General features: G+C 41.1%; 1 protein-coding gene across 1 annotated transcript in view; it reads right to left on the reverse strand.

Annotated features, from left to right (window-relative positions):
- The window catches only part of ACTR10 (actin related protein 10), a 78,916-nt gene that overhangs the window by 35,542 nt on the left and 28,399 nt on the right, over positions 1-14,975 (reverse strand). Inside the window, 3 exon segments of the mRNA XM_053697320.1 lie at positions 4,687-4,714; positions 4,716-4,767; positions 8,740-8,807. Coding sequence (XP_053553295.1) covers positions 4,687-4,714; positions 4,716-4,767; positions 8,740-8,807 — 148 coding nt within the window.

A 14,975-nucleotide genomic window follows, 5' to 3' on the forward strand; every position in this document is an offset into this window, starting at 1 on the left:
TCCTTGTTCCCCCCTGATGGTTGATATATGCAACAGTCGTCATGTTGTCTGATTGAAACCTTATGAATTTGGCCTTTGCTAGTTGAGGCCAAGCTTTGAGAGCATTGATATCGCTCTCAGTTCCAGAATGTTTTATCGGGAGAAGAGATTCTTCTCGAGACCAAAGACCCTGCGCTTTCAGGGGTTCCCAGACCGCGCCCCAGCCCACCAGGCTGGCGTCGGTCGTGGACAATGACCCACTCTGGTCTGCGGAAGCTCATTCCCTGTGACAGATTGTCCGGGTCAGCCACCAACGGAGTGAATCTCTGGTCTTTTGATCTACTTGAATCGTCGGAGACAAGTCTGTATAATCCCCATTCCACTGTCTGAGCATGCACAGTTGTAATGGTCTTAGATGAATTCGTGCAAACGGAACTATGTCCATTGCTGCAACCATCAATCCTATTACTTCCATGCACAGCGCTATGGAAGGATGAAGAACAGAATGAAGTACTTGACAAGAGCTTAGAAGTTTTTGATTTTCTGACCTCTGTTAGAAAAATCCTCATTTCTAAGGAATCTATTATTGTTCCCAAGAAGGGGAACTCTTGTTGACCGGGGACAGAGAACTTTTTTCTATGTTCACTTTCCATCTGTGAGGATCTGAGAAAGGCTAGGACGACGTCCGTATGGGCCTTTGCTTTTGACAGAGACGACGCTTGAATCAGGATGTCGTCCAAGTAAGGTACTACTGCAATGCCCCTTGGTCTTAGAACCGCTAGAAGGGACCCTAGTACCTTTGTGAAAATTCTCGGAGCAGTGGCTAATCCGAATGGAAGTGCCACAAACTGGTAATGCTTGTCCAGAAAAGCGAACCTTAGGAACTGATGATGTCCTTGTGGATAGGAATATGTAGGTACGCATCCTTTAAATCCACCGTGGTCATAAATTGACCTTCCTGGATGGTAGGAAGGATCGTTCGAATGGTTTCCATTTTGAACGATGGAACCCTGAGAAATTTGTTTAGTATCTTGAGATCTAAAATTGGTCTGAATGTTCCCTCTTTTTGGGGAACTATGAACAGGTTGGAGTAAAAGCCCATCCCTTGTTCTCCTAATGGAACTGCATGAATCACTCCCATTTTTAACAGGTCTTCTACACAATGTAAGAATGCCTGTCTTTTTATTTGGTTTGAAGATAATTGAGACCTGTGGAACCTTCCCCTTGGGGGTAGTCCCTTGAATTCCAGGAGATAACCCTGAGAAACTATTTCTAGTGCCCAGGGATCCTGACATCTCTTGCCCAAGCCTGAGCAAAGAGAGAAAGTCTGCCCCCCACCAGATCCGGTCCCGGATCGGGGGCCATCCCTTCATGCTGTTTTGGTAGCAGTGGCAGGCTTCTTGGCCTGCTTACCCTTGTTCCAGCCTTGCATCGGTCTCCAGGCTGGTTTGGGTTGAGAAGTATTACCCTCTTGCTTAGAGGATGTAGAATTTGAGGCTGGTCCGTTTCTGCGAAAGGGACGAAAATTAGGCTTATTCTTAGCCTTAAAAGACCTATCCTGAGGAAGGGGCGTGGCCCTTTCCCCCGGTGATGTCTGAAATAATCTCTTTCAAATCAGGACCAAACAGTGTTTTACCCTTTGAAAGGGATGTTAAGCAATTTTGTCTTGGAAGACACATCCGCTGACCAAGACTTTAGCCAAAGCGCTCTGCGCGCCACGATAGCAAACCCTGAATTTTTCGCCGCTAATCTAGCTAATTGCAAAGCGGCATTCTAAAATAAAAGAGTTAGCCAATTTAAGCGCTTGAACTCTGTCCATAACCTCCTCATACGAAGATTCTTTATTGAGCGACTTCTCTAGTTCTTCGAACCAGAAACACGCTGCTGTAGTGGACAGGAACAATGCATGAAATTGGTTGTAGAAGGTAACCTTGCTGAACAAAACATCTTTTTAAGCAAACCCTCTAATTTTTTATCCATAGGATCTTTGAAAGCACAACTATCTTTCTATAGGAATAGTAGAGTGCGTTTGTTTAGAGTAGAAACCGCCCCCTCGACCTTGGGGACTGTCTGCCATAAGTCCTTTCTGGGGTCGACCATAGGAAATAATTTCTTAAAAATAGGGGGAGGAACAAAAGGTATGCCGGGCCTTTCCCATTCCTTATTTACTATGTCCGCCACCCCGCTTGGGTATAGGAAAAGCATCGGGGGGCACCGGCAACCTCTAGGAACTGTGTCCATCTTACATAATTTTTCTGGAATGACCAAATTGTCACAATCATCCAGAGTAGATAATACCCTCCTTAAGCAGTGCGCGGAGATGTTCTAATTTAAATTTAAATGTTACAACATCAGGTTCAGCTTGTTGAGAAATTTTTCCTGAATCTGAAATTCTCTCCTCAGGACAAAACCTCCCTCTGGCCCCTTCAGATTGGTGTGAGGGTATGTCAGAACAGTTATCATCAGCGTCCTCTTGCTCTTCAGTGCTTTTAAACAGAGCAATCGCGCTTTCTCTGATAAGTAGGCATTTTTGGATAAAATGTTTGCAATAGAATTATCATTACAGCCGTTAATTGTTGCATGGTAATAAGTATTGGCGCACTAGATGTACTAGGGGCCTCTTGTGTGGGCAAAACTGGTGTAGACACAGAAGGGGATGATGCAGTACCATGCTTACTCCCCTCATTTGAGGATCATCTTGGGCAATATCATTATCTGTGGCACCATTGTCCCTATTTTGTTTGGACACTATGTCACAATCATCACATATATGTAAATGGGGAGAAAACCTGGCTTTCATACATATAGAACATCGTTTATTCTATGGTTCAGACATGTTAAACAGGCTTAAACTTGTCAACAAGCACAAAAAACGTTTTAAAATAAAACCGTTACAGTCACTTTAAATTTTAAACTGAACACACTTTATTACTGAATATGTGAAAAAGCAATGAAGGAATTGTTCACCAAAATTTCACCAGTGTCTTAAAGCCTTAAAAGAATTGCACACCAAATTTCAGAGCTTTAACCCTTAAAATAACGGAACCGGAGCCGTTTTTACATTTAACCCCTATACAGTCCCAGGTATCTGCTTTGCTGAGACCCAACCAAGCCCAGAGGGGGAATACGATACCAAATGACGCCTTCTACAAGCTTTTTCAGTGGTTCTTAGCTCCTCACACATGCATGTGCATGCCTTGCTCTCCAAAACAACTGCGCATTAGTGGCGCGAAAATGAGGCTCTGTCTATGACTAGAAAAGGCCCCCATTGAAAAAGGTGTCCAATACAGTGGCCTGCCGTTTTTTTTAAAACAATCCCCAAGATTATAATAACTAATAAGAGTTATAATCTGCCAATATGCTTAATAAAGTAATCGTTTTAGCCCAGAAAAAATGTCTACCAGTTTTTTAAGCCCTTATGAAGCCCTTTATTCTTTTGCTTAAACTAAGAAAATGGCTTACCCGGTCCCCATAGGGAAATGACAGCCTTCCAGCATTACAAAGTCTTGTTAGAAATGTGGCCAGTCATACCTCAAGCAGAAAAGTCTGCCAACTGTTTCCCCCAACTGAAGTTACTTCATCTCAACAGTCCTGTGTGGAAACAGCCATCGATTTTAGTAACGGTTGCTAAAATCATTTCCTCTTACAAACAGAAATCTTCATCACCTTTCTGTTTCAGAGTAAATAGTACATACCGAGCACTATTTTAAAATAACAAACACTTGATTGAAGGATAAAAACTACATTTAAACACCAAAAAACTCTTAACCATCTCCGTGGAGATGTTGCCTGTGCAACGGCAAAGAGAATGACTGGGGTAGGCGGAGCCTAGGAGGGATCATGTGACCAGCTTTGCTGGGCTCTTTGCCATTTCCTGTTGGGAAGAGAATATCCCACAAGTAAGGATGACGCCGTGGATCGGACACCACCTATGTTGGAGAAATTACATTAATATAACTGAGATAAGGGGCAGTCTGCAGAGCCTAGATACAAGGTAATCACAGAGGTAAAAAGTATATTAAATATAACTGAGATAAGGGGCAGTCTGCAGAGGCTTAGATACAAGGTAATCACAGAGGTAAAAAGTACATTAATATACACTGAGATAAGGGGCAGTCTGCAGAGGCCTAGATACAAGGTAATCACAGAGGGTAAAAAGTACATTAATATAACTTGAGATAAGGGGCAGTCTGCAGAGCTTAGATACAAGGTAATCACAGAGGTAAAAAGTATATTAATATAACTGAGATAAGGGGCAGTCTGCAGAGGCTTAGATACAAGGTAATCAAAGAGGTAAAAAGTACATTAATATAACTGAGATAAGGGGCAGTCTGCAGAGGCTTAGATACAAGGTAATCAAAGAGGTAAAAAGTACATTAATATTACTGAGATAAGGAGCAGTCTGCAGAGGCTTAGATACAAGGTAATCACAGAGGTAAAAAGTACATTAATATAACTGAGATAAGGGGCAGTCTGCAGAGGCTTAGCTACAAGGTAATCACAGAGGTAAAAAGTACATTAATATAACTGTGCTAGTTATGCAAAACTGGGGAATGAGTAATAAAGAGATGATCCATCTTTTAAAATAATAAAAATCCTGGTGTTGACTGTCCCTTTAAATCCATGATTCTTCAATAAAGATCATATAGAGTCTATTATTCATTATGAGTACAGTAAGCAGTAACTCTAGCTATATCAGGCGCTTACTCATTAAAGACGTTAGACTCTGCTTCTTGGGAGGTGGCAGTATCAGCTGTACATAGCTCCAACAGCTGAGTTTCAAGTTCTCTGCAGAAAACATAGAGCAAAGAAAACAATTATATTAAACAAAAAAGCTATAGCAACATAACTAACACTTACAAATATTGTAACGACAACTGATTTTATAAATCTGTAAGCAAATGAAAAGACAATTCCCCCCCTTTTAAAAAAATGCATTTTACTGAATCAAAGGGTAATAGGTAGACTAGATTGTTAGCACACAGTGAGATTAATGTCACTTGCTAAAACATAGAAAACTTCTCATTTATCTTAAATTAAAAGATCTGTGTGTCTGTTAAAATGACCCGTTTATATGAAACAACATAAATTATGCTTACCTGATATTTTCCTTTTCTTCTGATGGAAAGAGTCCACAGCTGCATTCATTACTTTGGGAAATAAGAACCTGGCCACCAGGGGGAGGCAAAGACACCCCAGCCAAAGGCTTAAAATCTCCTCCCACTCCCCCTCATCCCCCAGTCATTCTGCCGAGGAACAAGGAACAGTAGAAGAAATATCAGGGTGAAAGGTGCAAGAAGAATAATAAGGAAGCACCACATAAAATTATGGTTGGGGAGCTGTGGACTCTTTCCATCAGAAGAAAAGGAAATTATCAGGTAAGCATAATTTATGTTTTTCTTCTTAAATGGAAAGAGTCCACAGCTGCATTCATTACTTTTGGGAAAACAATACCCAATCTATAGAGGACACTGAATGCCAAGACGGGAGGGTACAATAGGCGGCCCATACTGAGGGCACGAGGCCTGAACCTCTACCCAATAAAAAACCCTGCTTCTTCCGAAGCTGAGAAAATTTCAAGAGGAAAAGCCCCAAAGACACTGACTCGCAGTCAGTCCAGAAGCCAAACTAGAGACTGCAAACAGATTTGACTGAGCCAACAGTCCTCCAGGAGACACCGTCGCACAACTGACGGTCCCCCACCGCTCATCCCCCACAAATGAAGGAGACACTAGCCGAAACCCCCAAGGGGACAAGGCAAAGGAGAACCAAGGAAACCGAAAGGTCCCCTAATAAAAAATAAAGAAAAAACCTCCAAGAGGTGAGCCCAGCTCACAGAGACCTAAAGGGGCCCAAACAGGGAAAGGGGGCTACGCCTATACCAAGCGAAACCCGGGATAATATTGGGCACAGAGACAGAAAAGACGTCTCTCCAACATCCTGCAAGCGCGGAATGCAACTGAAGAAGCAAAGTCCTCCCAGTGTCTGACCATAGAATACCAAAGCATTCGCCATGAAAAAGTGTGCAATACACCCAGGTGGAAAACCCCAAGTTTGAAAACACAGAGTCCATAACAGGACGACACAGAGGGTACTTGCAAGGAGGAAGAAGCAGTCAAGCAAGAAACAGACCGCAAATGCAACCCCCAGACAGAGGGCACGCTCCAGGCAACCTAAGTCGCCGGACCTACACACAGGTCCCTAAAAAGCGGAACACCAAACCTCAACTGAGGCCCCCCGAGAAGGGGAGTTTACCCTCAGAACCCGAAGGAAGAGTAAACCTTCTTCTGAAATCAAAGGAGCAAGTTGAAAGTAAAATATATACCCTAACAGGATAGACTCAACAAGGCTCACACATCCAGAGGAGACTGCGACCAAACGCAGCGTCTTAGACCGCTCGGCCATCCTGACCTGCAGTCCCACACCCAGCTGGACCAACCCAGCCTTAGAGATCCCAGACAGCTGAACAAAAAAAATCCCAAAACAGGTACAGGAACGAGCGTAAGGGATAGCACAGCCATCCCCACAGAGTACAAGTACAACCTGACTCTGAAAATAGAAAGCCAGGCCATAGATCTAAGGATCTATCAAAATAAAGGCCCAATAAGTCTGACTTGGAGCCAGCAAGACCCCCAGGGGGAACCCATCCCACCTTTCCGCCTCCCATCCAGGAGAAGCCCCAAGCAAGGACTCCATCTCCATAGGGAGGAGAATATCCCCTAATGTAAAGGGATGATGCCGGAAGGGCAACAACTGTACTCAAGGCCCGAAATCACTGGCACAAGGAAGAGAAAGGCATTAAGCCTACCCAGCTCCGGAAAACCCTGAGCTAAACAGAGTCCCTGCAGGGAGCAACCATTACCCGGAAACACAGATCCCTAAAAGGAAATCCAACTCACCCGGAGACAATGGAAGAAGACCCGAAGGTCTCTTATAACTCAGACAGATAGACAGTACACGTCAAAGAGTAAGAGCTGTATCTAGATACACTATAAACAGCTTACGCAGGGAACTGTAGAGGCCCTCCCCAAGGCGGAAGGCCCGGGACAATATGGCAAGAGCTCATTCTCAAAGAAACGTCTGGAGACAACATTATGTGGAAGCGAAAACGTGCTGCAACATCCGGGGGAGAACACGCCACCCTGCATGGAGGAATAAAAAACTGGGTTACCCGCATGTGTAGAAGTATGAATTGGTAGGGAACTCGCCTCTCGGAGGACAGGACCCCCAGAGGCGGATGGCTCAGCAGTCCCTTGATTCCCCGAGCCCTAGGAACCAGGCGCTCTGAAATGGCATACCGAACAAAACTGGTTGACAAGTGTCAACGGGGCCAATCTGGATTTGTCACCGGACACAGAATCTGAAATCAAAATAGTCTCAGTATCAGAATCCTCCGTAACAGAATCTTAAATGAGCACAGTCTCAGCAACAGAAACCTCCATAACTGGATAGAGGAAATATCAATATTGACTAAACTATGAAAACAAAAACGGCACGTGACACCCACAATGGCTGGGGCACTCACCACCTCCTATGACCAGACCCCTGCGGACTAGAATATCTCCTTCACCACACAGCCAGGAATGCGGAAATGGGGAACGGAATGGAACCACCCCTGAACACAAGGTGAACCGAATAGTCCAAAAAGGTGCGCCCAACCAAAAGGCCGCGTCACTTCCAAAAGCCTCAAAGTTCAAACCACGAGCCCATAAACATCACACATAAGCAGGTTGAATCACATAACGAACATGATTATAAACCCCGTTCAATAACCCCTGATTCCAAGATACTAACAGAGACTCACTGAGACCCTTATGTCAATATAGTTAGACCCGCAAAGGTGTGTAACCTCTCGGGAAAACATTCACATTACAGTACATTGACAACAAAGTAAAATTAAACAATCTTACCGGAATCTAGGCCGTGGAACAGGAACACGGCCTTTGAAGTGTGACGAATAGTGGCATCACCTCCGCCATGGACTTGAGAGAAGAAAGCAGGCAGCGGAGCGAAGTTAGACAACGCCGATTGCTTGAGGAGCTGTTAATAGGAGTCGGGCTAACTTAAAACTCCTGTCCCATGCCGAAGAGTACTACCCTCCATAAGAGACAAAAAACTAAAATTTAAAAATTCTGAACACGTCTCTGCAACCTCCTGGACGAAAGGCAAAGAATGACTGGGGGGATGAAGGGGAGTGGGAGGAATATTTAAGCCTTTGGCTGTGGTGTCTTTGCCTCCTCCTGGTGGCCAAGTTCTTATTTCCCAAAAGTAATGAATGCAGCGGTGGACTCTTTCCATTTAAGAAGATATATATATAGTTAATGAACTGTAGCTCTCTGACTTCTAAGGTTTGTTATTCACTGATAAAATCTTTAAACAATAAGAGGAAAAAATAAATTAAGGGCACACTAAAAAGCACTTAAAACTATAACCACTTAAATTAAATGTGTTATTTAGCGTTAGATAACATAAAACCCCAAAAAAATAAAAGTACATTCACATGTGAAAACAGAAAGCTACAATTGTAAAAAGAAATTATATAAAATTCTCTTCAAAATAACCCATAAACGCACTGATATATGGCCACACTTTCTAGGTGAAATAAGTAGAGAACAAGTGTGATTTAATTTCAGCAATTTACACGGCACCTGGCGACAGGTTGTATATAAAATGTGCTACCATCAGCACATGGATCAGACATATCAGCAGTCTCTCAGTGGCAATTTGTAAATGACAAATACAAAATCATGGCATACGTACTTATGAATGGCTTTCCCGCCCAATGGGAGAGCTCCCCAGCAACTGAGAATGGGTATTCCTTCATATATCTTCCAGAATGTTAAGAAAATGTATGTAAAATAAGAATAAGTTTGCTGCAAGATTAATGAGATACACTGACAGACACACAATGTGCAAGAGAGACAAGCAGATTTGAGAAAGAGATACACACACAAATAAGGTTATCTAATGTTTATATATTGAAGCAATTGTCATATTTTACAAAATAGTTTGACATTGTTTAGTTTAGCAGACACAATAAAATAAGTCTTTAGTCTATTTCCCTTAAAGGGACAGTCTACACCAGAATTTTTATTGTTTTAAAAGATAGATAATCCCTTTATTACCATTTCCCAGTTTTGCATAACTAACACATTTATAATAATATACTTTTAACCTCTGTGATTATCTTGTATCTAAGCCTCTGCAAACTGCCCCTTTTTTCAGTTCTTTTGACAGACTTGCAGTCTAGCCAATCAGTACCTGCTCCCAGATAACTTCACGTGCACAAGCACAGTGTTATCTATATGAAATATGTGAACTAACACCCTCTAGTGGTGAAAAACTGTTAAAATGCAATCTGAAAGAGGTGGCCTTCAAGGTCTAAGAAACAAGCAAATCAACCTCCTAGGTTAAGCTTTCAACTAAGAATACCAAGAGAACAAAGCAAAATTGGTGATAAAAAGTAAATTGGAAAATTGTTTAAAAATTACATGCTCTATCTGAATCATGAAAGTTTATTTTGGCCTAGACTGTCCCTTTTAAGGAAGTCAGATTGCTATAACGCACAAACATAACAAACTCGATATTACTCTAAATATAAACAATGTGAAAATGTAATGCTGTGCACTTTATCATCAAGAAAAAAGTCCATAAAGTGAAGGTAAACTTTGATGAATCAGTGCCCTGTTTTTAAAATACTATTAAAAACAGGGGCACTTTCATTCAAGTTTACATTTCTTTCATGTAATTGGCAAGAGTCCATGAGCTAGTGACATATGGATATACAATCCTACCAGGAGGGGCAAAGTTTCCCCAAACCTCAAAATGCCTATAAATACACCCCTCACCACACCCACAAATCAGTTTTACAAACTTTGCCTCCTATGGAGGTGGTGAAGTAAGTTTGTGCTAAGATTTCTACGTTGATATGCGCTTCTCAGCATTGTTGAAGCCCGATTCCTCTCATAGTACAGCGAATGTCAGAGGGACGTGGAGAGTATCACCTATTGAATATGAATGATTTCCCTAACGGTGGTCTTTTCATGGGTTCTCTGTTATCGGTCATAGAGATTCATCTCCTACCTCCCTTTTCAGATGGACGATATACTCTCAAATTACCATTACCTCTACTGATAACTGTTTCTGTACTGGTTTTAGCTATCTGCTATATGTGGATGGGTGTCTTTTGGTAAGTATGTTTTTTATTACTTAAGACACTCTCAGCTATGGTTTGGCACTTTATGCTTTATATAAAGTTCTAAATATATGTATTGGACTTATATTTGCCATGAGTCAGGTTCATTGTATTCCTTCTGCAGACTGTCAGTTTCATATTTGGGGAATATAAACATCTTTTTAAAATGAAATTTATTCTTACCTGGGGTTTAGTCTTTTTTTTTTTCAATTGACTACTTCTTACAAATTGCGGGCGGTATAAGGCCGGCGGGTGCGACAAATGCTAAACTATTATTGCGTCATTTTTTGGCGCAAAATTTTTTTTGGCGCGAAAGGTACGTCTATGACACAAGTTCGTCATTTTTCGGCGTCATACTTGACACCGAGACCTTTCACACGGTTGCGTCATTAGTGACACGAGTGTGTCATTTCCCGGTTATTTTTTTGTGCCAAAAAAGTTTAGTTACGTTGTGCGTCATTTTTGGCACCAAACTTTTTCATTATTTCAATACCCCATTGATGTTTGCCTCTGATTTTTTCTCTATCAGAGGCCTATGCTATTTGCATTCTTTCCCATTCCTGAAACTGTCATATAAGGAAATAGATAATTTTGCTTTATATGTTGTTTTTTCTCTTACATTGTGCAAGATGTCCCAATCTGATCCTGCCTCAGAAGCTTCTGCTGGAACATTGCTGCCTGACATCGGGTTTCTACAAAAGCTAAGTGCATTTGTTGTAAAGTTGTAGAAATTATGTCGCCAAATGTCATTTGTAATAGTTGTCATGATAAACTTTTACATGCAGAGAATGTATCCATCAGTAATAGTACATTGCCAGTTGCAGTTCCTTCAACTTCTAATGTGCATAATATACCTGTAAATTTTAAAAATTTGTTTCTGATTCTATTCTGAAGGCTTTGTCTGCATTTCCACCTTCAAATAAATGTAATAGGTCTTTTTAAAAACTTCTCATTTAGTTGATGAAATTTCAAATGACCAACAATATGATAATTTATCCTCTTCTGATGAGGATCTATCTGATTAGAAGATCCTCCTCAGACATTGACACTGACAAATCTACTTATTTATTTAAAATTGAGTATATGCGTTCTTTATTAAGAAGTGTTAATTACTTTGGATATTGAGGTAACCAGTCCTCTTGATGTTCAGTCTAATAAACGTTTAAAATGCTGTTTTTAAACCTCCTGTGTTTCTCCAGGAGTTTTTTTCCTATTTCTGATATGATTCTAAGGAATGGAATAAGCCAGGTACTTCTTTTATTCCTTTTTTTAAGGTTTAAAATATTGTATCCTTTGCCAGCAAAATTTATAGAGTTTTGGGGAAAAGATCCCCAAAATTGATGGGGCTATTTCTACTCTTGCTAAACGTACTACTATTTTCTATGGAAGATAGTACTTCCTTTAAGGATCCTTTAGATAGGAAGCTTGAATCTTATCTAAGGAAGGCCCTATTATATTCATCTTCTCAGACCTGCAATTTCTTTGGCTGATGTTGCAGCTGCATCAACTTTCTGGTTGGAGGAATTAGCGCAACAAGAATTGGATTCTGACGTATCTAGCATTATTTGCTTACTGCAACATTGCTAATCATTTTATTTGTGATGTTAGAATCCATGTCTTTAGCTATATTAGCTAGAAGAGCTTTGTGGCTTAAATCTTGGAATGCTGATATGACATCTAAATCTAGATTACTATCTCTTTCTTTCCAAGGTAATAATTTATTTCGTTCTCAGTTGGATTCTATTATTTCAACTGTTACTGGGGGAAAAGGAGTTTTTCTGCCTCAGGATAAAAAAACCTAAGGGTAAATCTAAGGCTTCTAACCGCTTTCGTTCCTTTTGTCAGAATAGGGAACGGAAAACTCTATCCTCCCCCAAGGAATCTGCCTCCAATTTGAAACCTTCCTCAAATTGGAATAAATCCAAGCCTTTTAGGAAACCAAAGTCAGCCCCTAAGTCCGCATTAAGGTGCGGGCCCTCATTCCAGCTCAGCTGGTAGGGGGCAGATTAAGGTTTTTCAAGGATATTTGGATAAAATCTGTTCAAAATCAATGGATTCAGAGCATTGTCAAGGGTATCGAATAGGATTCAGAGTAAGACACTTCCTGTGAGAAGATTTTTTTCTCACGAATTCTAGCAAACCCAGTAAAGGCTCAGGCTTTCCTGAAGTGTGTTTCAGACATGGAGTTATCAGGGGTAATCATGCCAGTTCCGTTTCAGGAACAGGGTCTGGGGTTTTATTCAAATCTATTCATTGTCCCAAAGAAAGAAAATTAATTCTTCAGACCAGTTTTGGATCTGAAAATTATGAATAGTTATGTAAGAGTACCAACTTTCAAAATGGTGACTATAAAGACTATTCTGCCTTTTGTTCAGCAAGGGCATTATATGTCCACAATAGACTTAGTATTGTAGACTTAGTATAGTATGCATATCTTCACATTCCGATTCATCCAGATCATTATCAGTTTCTGAGATTCTCTTTTCTAGACAAGCATTACCAATTTGTCGCTCTTCCTTTTGGCCTAGCGACAGCTCCAAGAATCTTTTCAAAGGTTCTCGGTGCCCTACTCTCTGTAATCAGAGAACGGGGTATTGCGGCAATTCCATATTTGGACGATATCTTGGTACTAGCCCAGTCTTTACATTCTGCAGAATCTCACACGAATCAACTAGTGTTGTTTATTCAAAGACATGGTTGGAGGATCAATTTACCAAAAAGTTCCTCAGACAAAGGTCAACTTTTTAGGTTTCCCGATAGATTCAGTGTCCATGACTCTGTCTCTAACAGACAAGAGACAATTAAAATTGTTTCAGCTTGTCGGAACCTTCAGTCTCAATCATTCCCTTCAGTAGCGATGTGCATGGAAGTTTTAGGTCTCATGACTGCAGCATCGGACGCGATCCCCTTTGCTCGTTTTCATATGAGACCTCTCCAGCTTTGTATGCTGAATCACTGGTGCAGGGATTATACAAGGATATCACAATTAATATCCTTAAATCCCAATGTTTGACTATCTCTGACTTGGTGGTTAGATCACCATTGTATAATTCTAGGGGCCTCTTTGGTTCGTCCAACTTTGACTGTGATCACAACAGATGCGAGTCTTTCAGGTTGGGGAGCTGTTTGGGGATCTCTGACAGCATAATGGGTTTGGAAATCTCAAGAGGCGAGATTACCAATCAATATTTTGGAACTCCGTGCAATTTTCAGGGCTCTTCAGGCTTGGCCTCTGTTGAAGAGAGAACCGTTCATTTGCTTTCAGACAGACAATATCACAGCTGTGGCATATGTCAATCATCAGGGTGGGACTCACAGTCCCCTAGCTATGAAAGAAGTATCTCGAATACTTTCTTGGGCAGAATCCAGCTCTTGTCTAATTTCTGCGGTACATATCCCAGGTGTAGACAATTGGGAAGCGAATTATCTCAACCGTCAGACTTTACATCCGGTGGAGTGGTCCCTCCATCCTTTACATCCGGTTGAGTGGTCCCTCCATCCAGATGTGTTTTCTCAGATTATTCAGATGTGGGGTCTTCCAGAAATAGATCTGATGGCTTCTCATCTAAACAAGAAACTTCCCAGGTACTTGTCCAGGTCCAGGGATCTTCAGGCGGAAGCAGTGGATGCGTTGACACTTCCTTGGTGTTACCAACCTGCTTATATTTTCCCGCCTCTAGTTCTTCTTCCAAGAGTGATCTCCAAAATCATCATGGAACATTTGTTTGTATTGCTGGTAGCTCCAGCATGGCCTCACAGGTTTTGGTATGCGGATCTTGTTCGGATGTCCAGTTGCCAACCTTGGCCTCTTCCTTCCATTAAGGCAGGACCTTCTGTCTCAAGGTCCGTTTTTTCCATCAGGATCTCAAATCATTATATTTGAAGGTATGGAAATTGAACTCCTAGTGCTTAGTCATAGAGGTTTCTCTGACTCAGTGATTAATACTATGTTACAGGCTGGTAAATCTGTTTCTAGAAAGATTTATTATTGAGTTTGGAAGACTTATATTTCATGGTGTTCTTCTCATAAATTCGCTTGGCATTCTTTCAGAATTCCTAGTATTCTACAGTTTCTTCAGGATGATTTGGCTAAGGGTTTGTCTTCAAGTTCCTTGAAGGGACAAATCTCTGCTCTGTCTTATTTCACAAAAAGATTGCTAAGCTCCTGATATTCACTGTTTTGTACAAGCTTTGGTTTGTATCAAGCCTGTCATTAAATCAATCTCTCCTCCTTGGAGTCTTAATTTGGTTTTGAAGGCTTTACAGGCTCCTCCATTTGAGCCTATGCATTCTTTGGACATTAAATCACTTTCTTGGAAAGTGTTGTTCCTTTTGGCCATCTCTTCTGCTAGAAGAGTTTCTGAATTATCTGCTCTTTCTTGTGAATCTCCTTTTCTGATTTTTCAGCAGGATAAGGCGGTTTTGCAGACTTCATTTAAATTCTTACCTAAGGTTGTGAATTCTAACAACATTAATAGAGAAATTGTTGTCCCTTCCTTGTGTCCTAATCCTAAGAATTCTTTGGAGAAATCCTTACATTCTTTGGATGTGATAAGAGCTTAGCTTTGAAATATTATGTTGTAGCTACTAAAGATTTCAGGAAGACTTCTAGTCTATTTGTTATCTTTTCTGGTTCTAGGAATGGTCAGAAGGGTTCTGCCGTTTCCTTGGCATCGTGGTTAAAGCTTTTGATTTATCAAGCTTATTTGGAGTCGGGTCAAGCCCCACCTCAGAGAATTACAGCTCATTCTATTAGATCAGCCTCCACTTTGTGGGCTTTTAAGAATGAAGCTTCAGTTGA

The sequence above is a fragment of the Bombina bombina genome, chromosome 1 (genome assembly GCF_027579735.1).
Source record: "Bombina bombina isolate aBomBom1 chromosome 1, aBomBom1.pri, whole genome shotgun sequence".
Taxonomy (NCBI): Eukaryota; Metazoa; Chordata; class Amphibia; order Anura; family Bombinatoridae; genus Bombina; species Bombina bombina.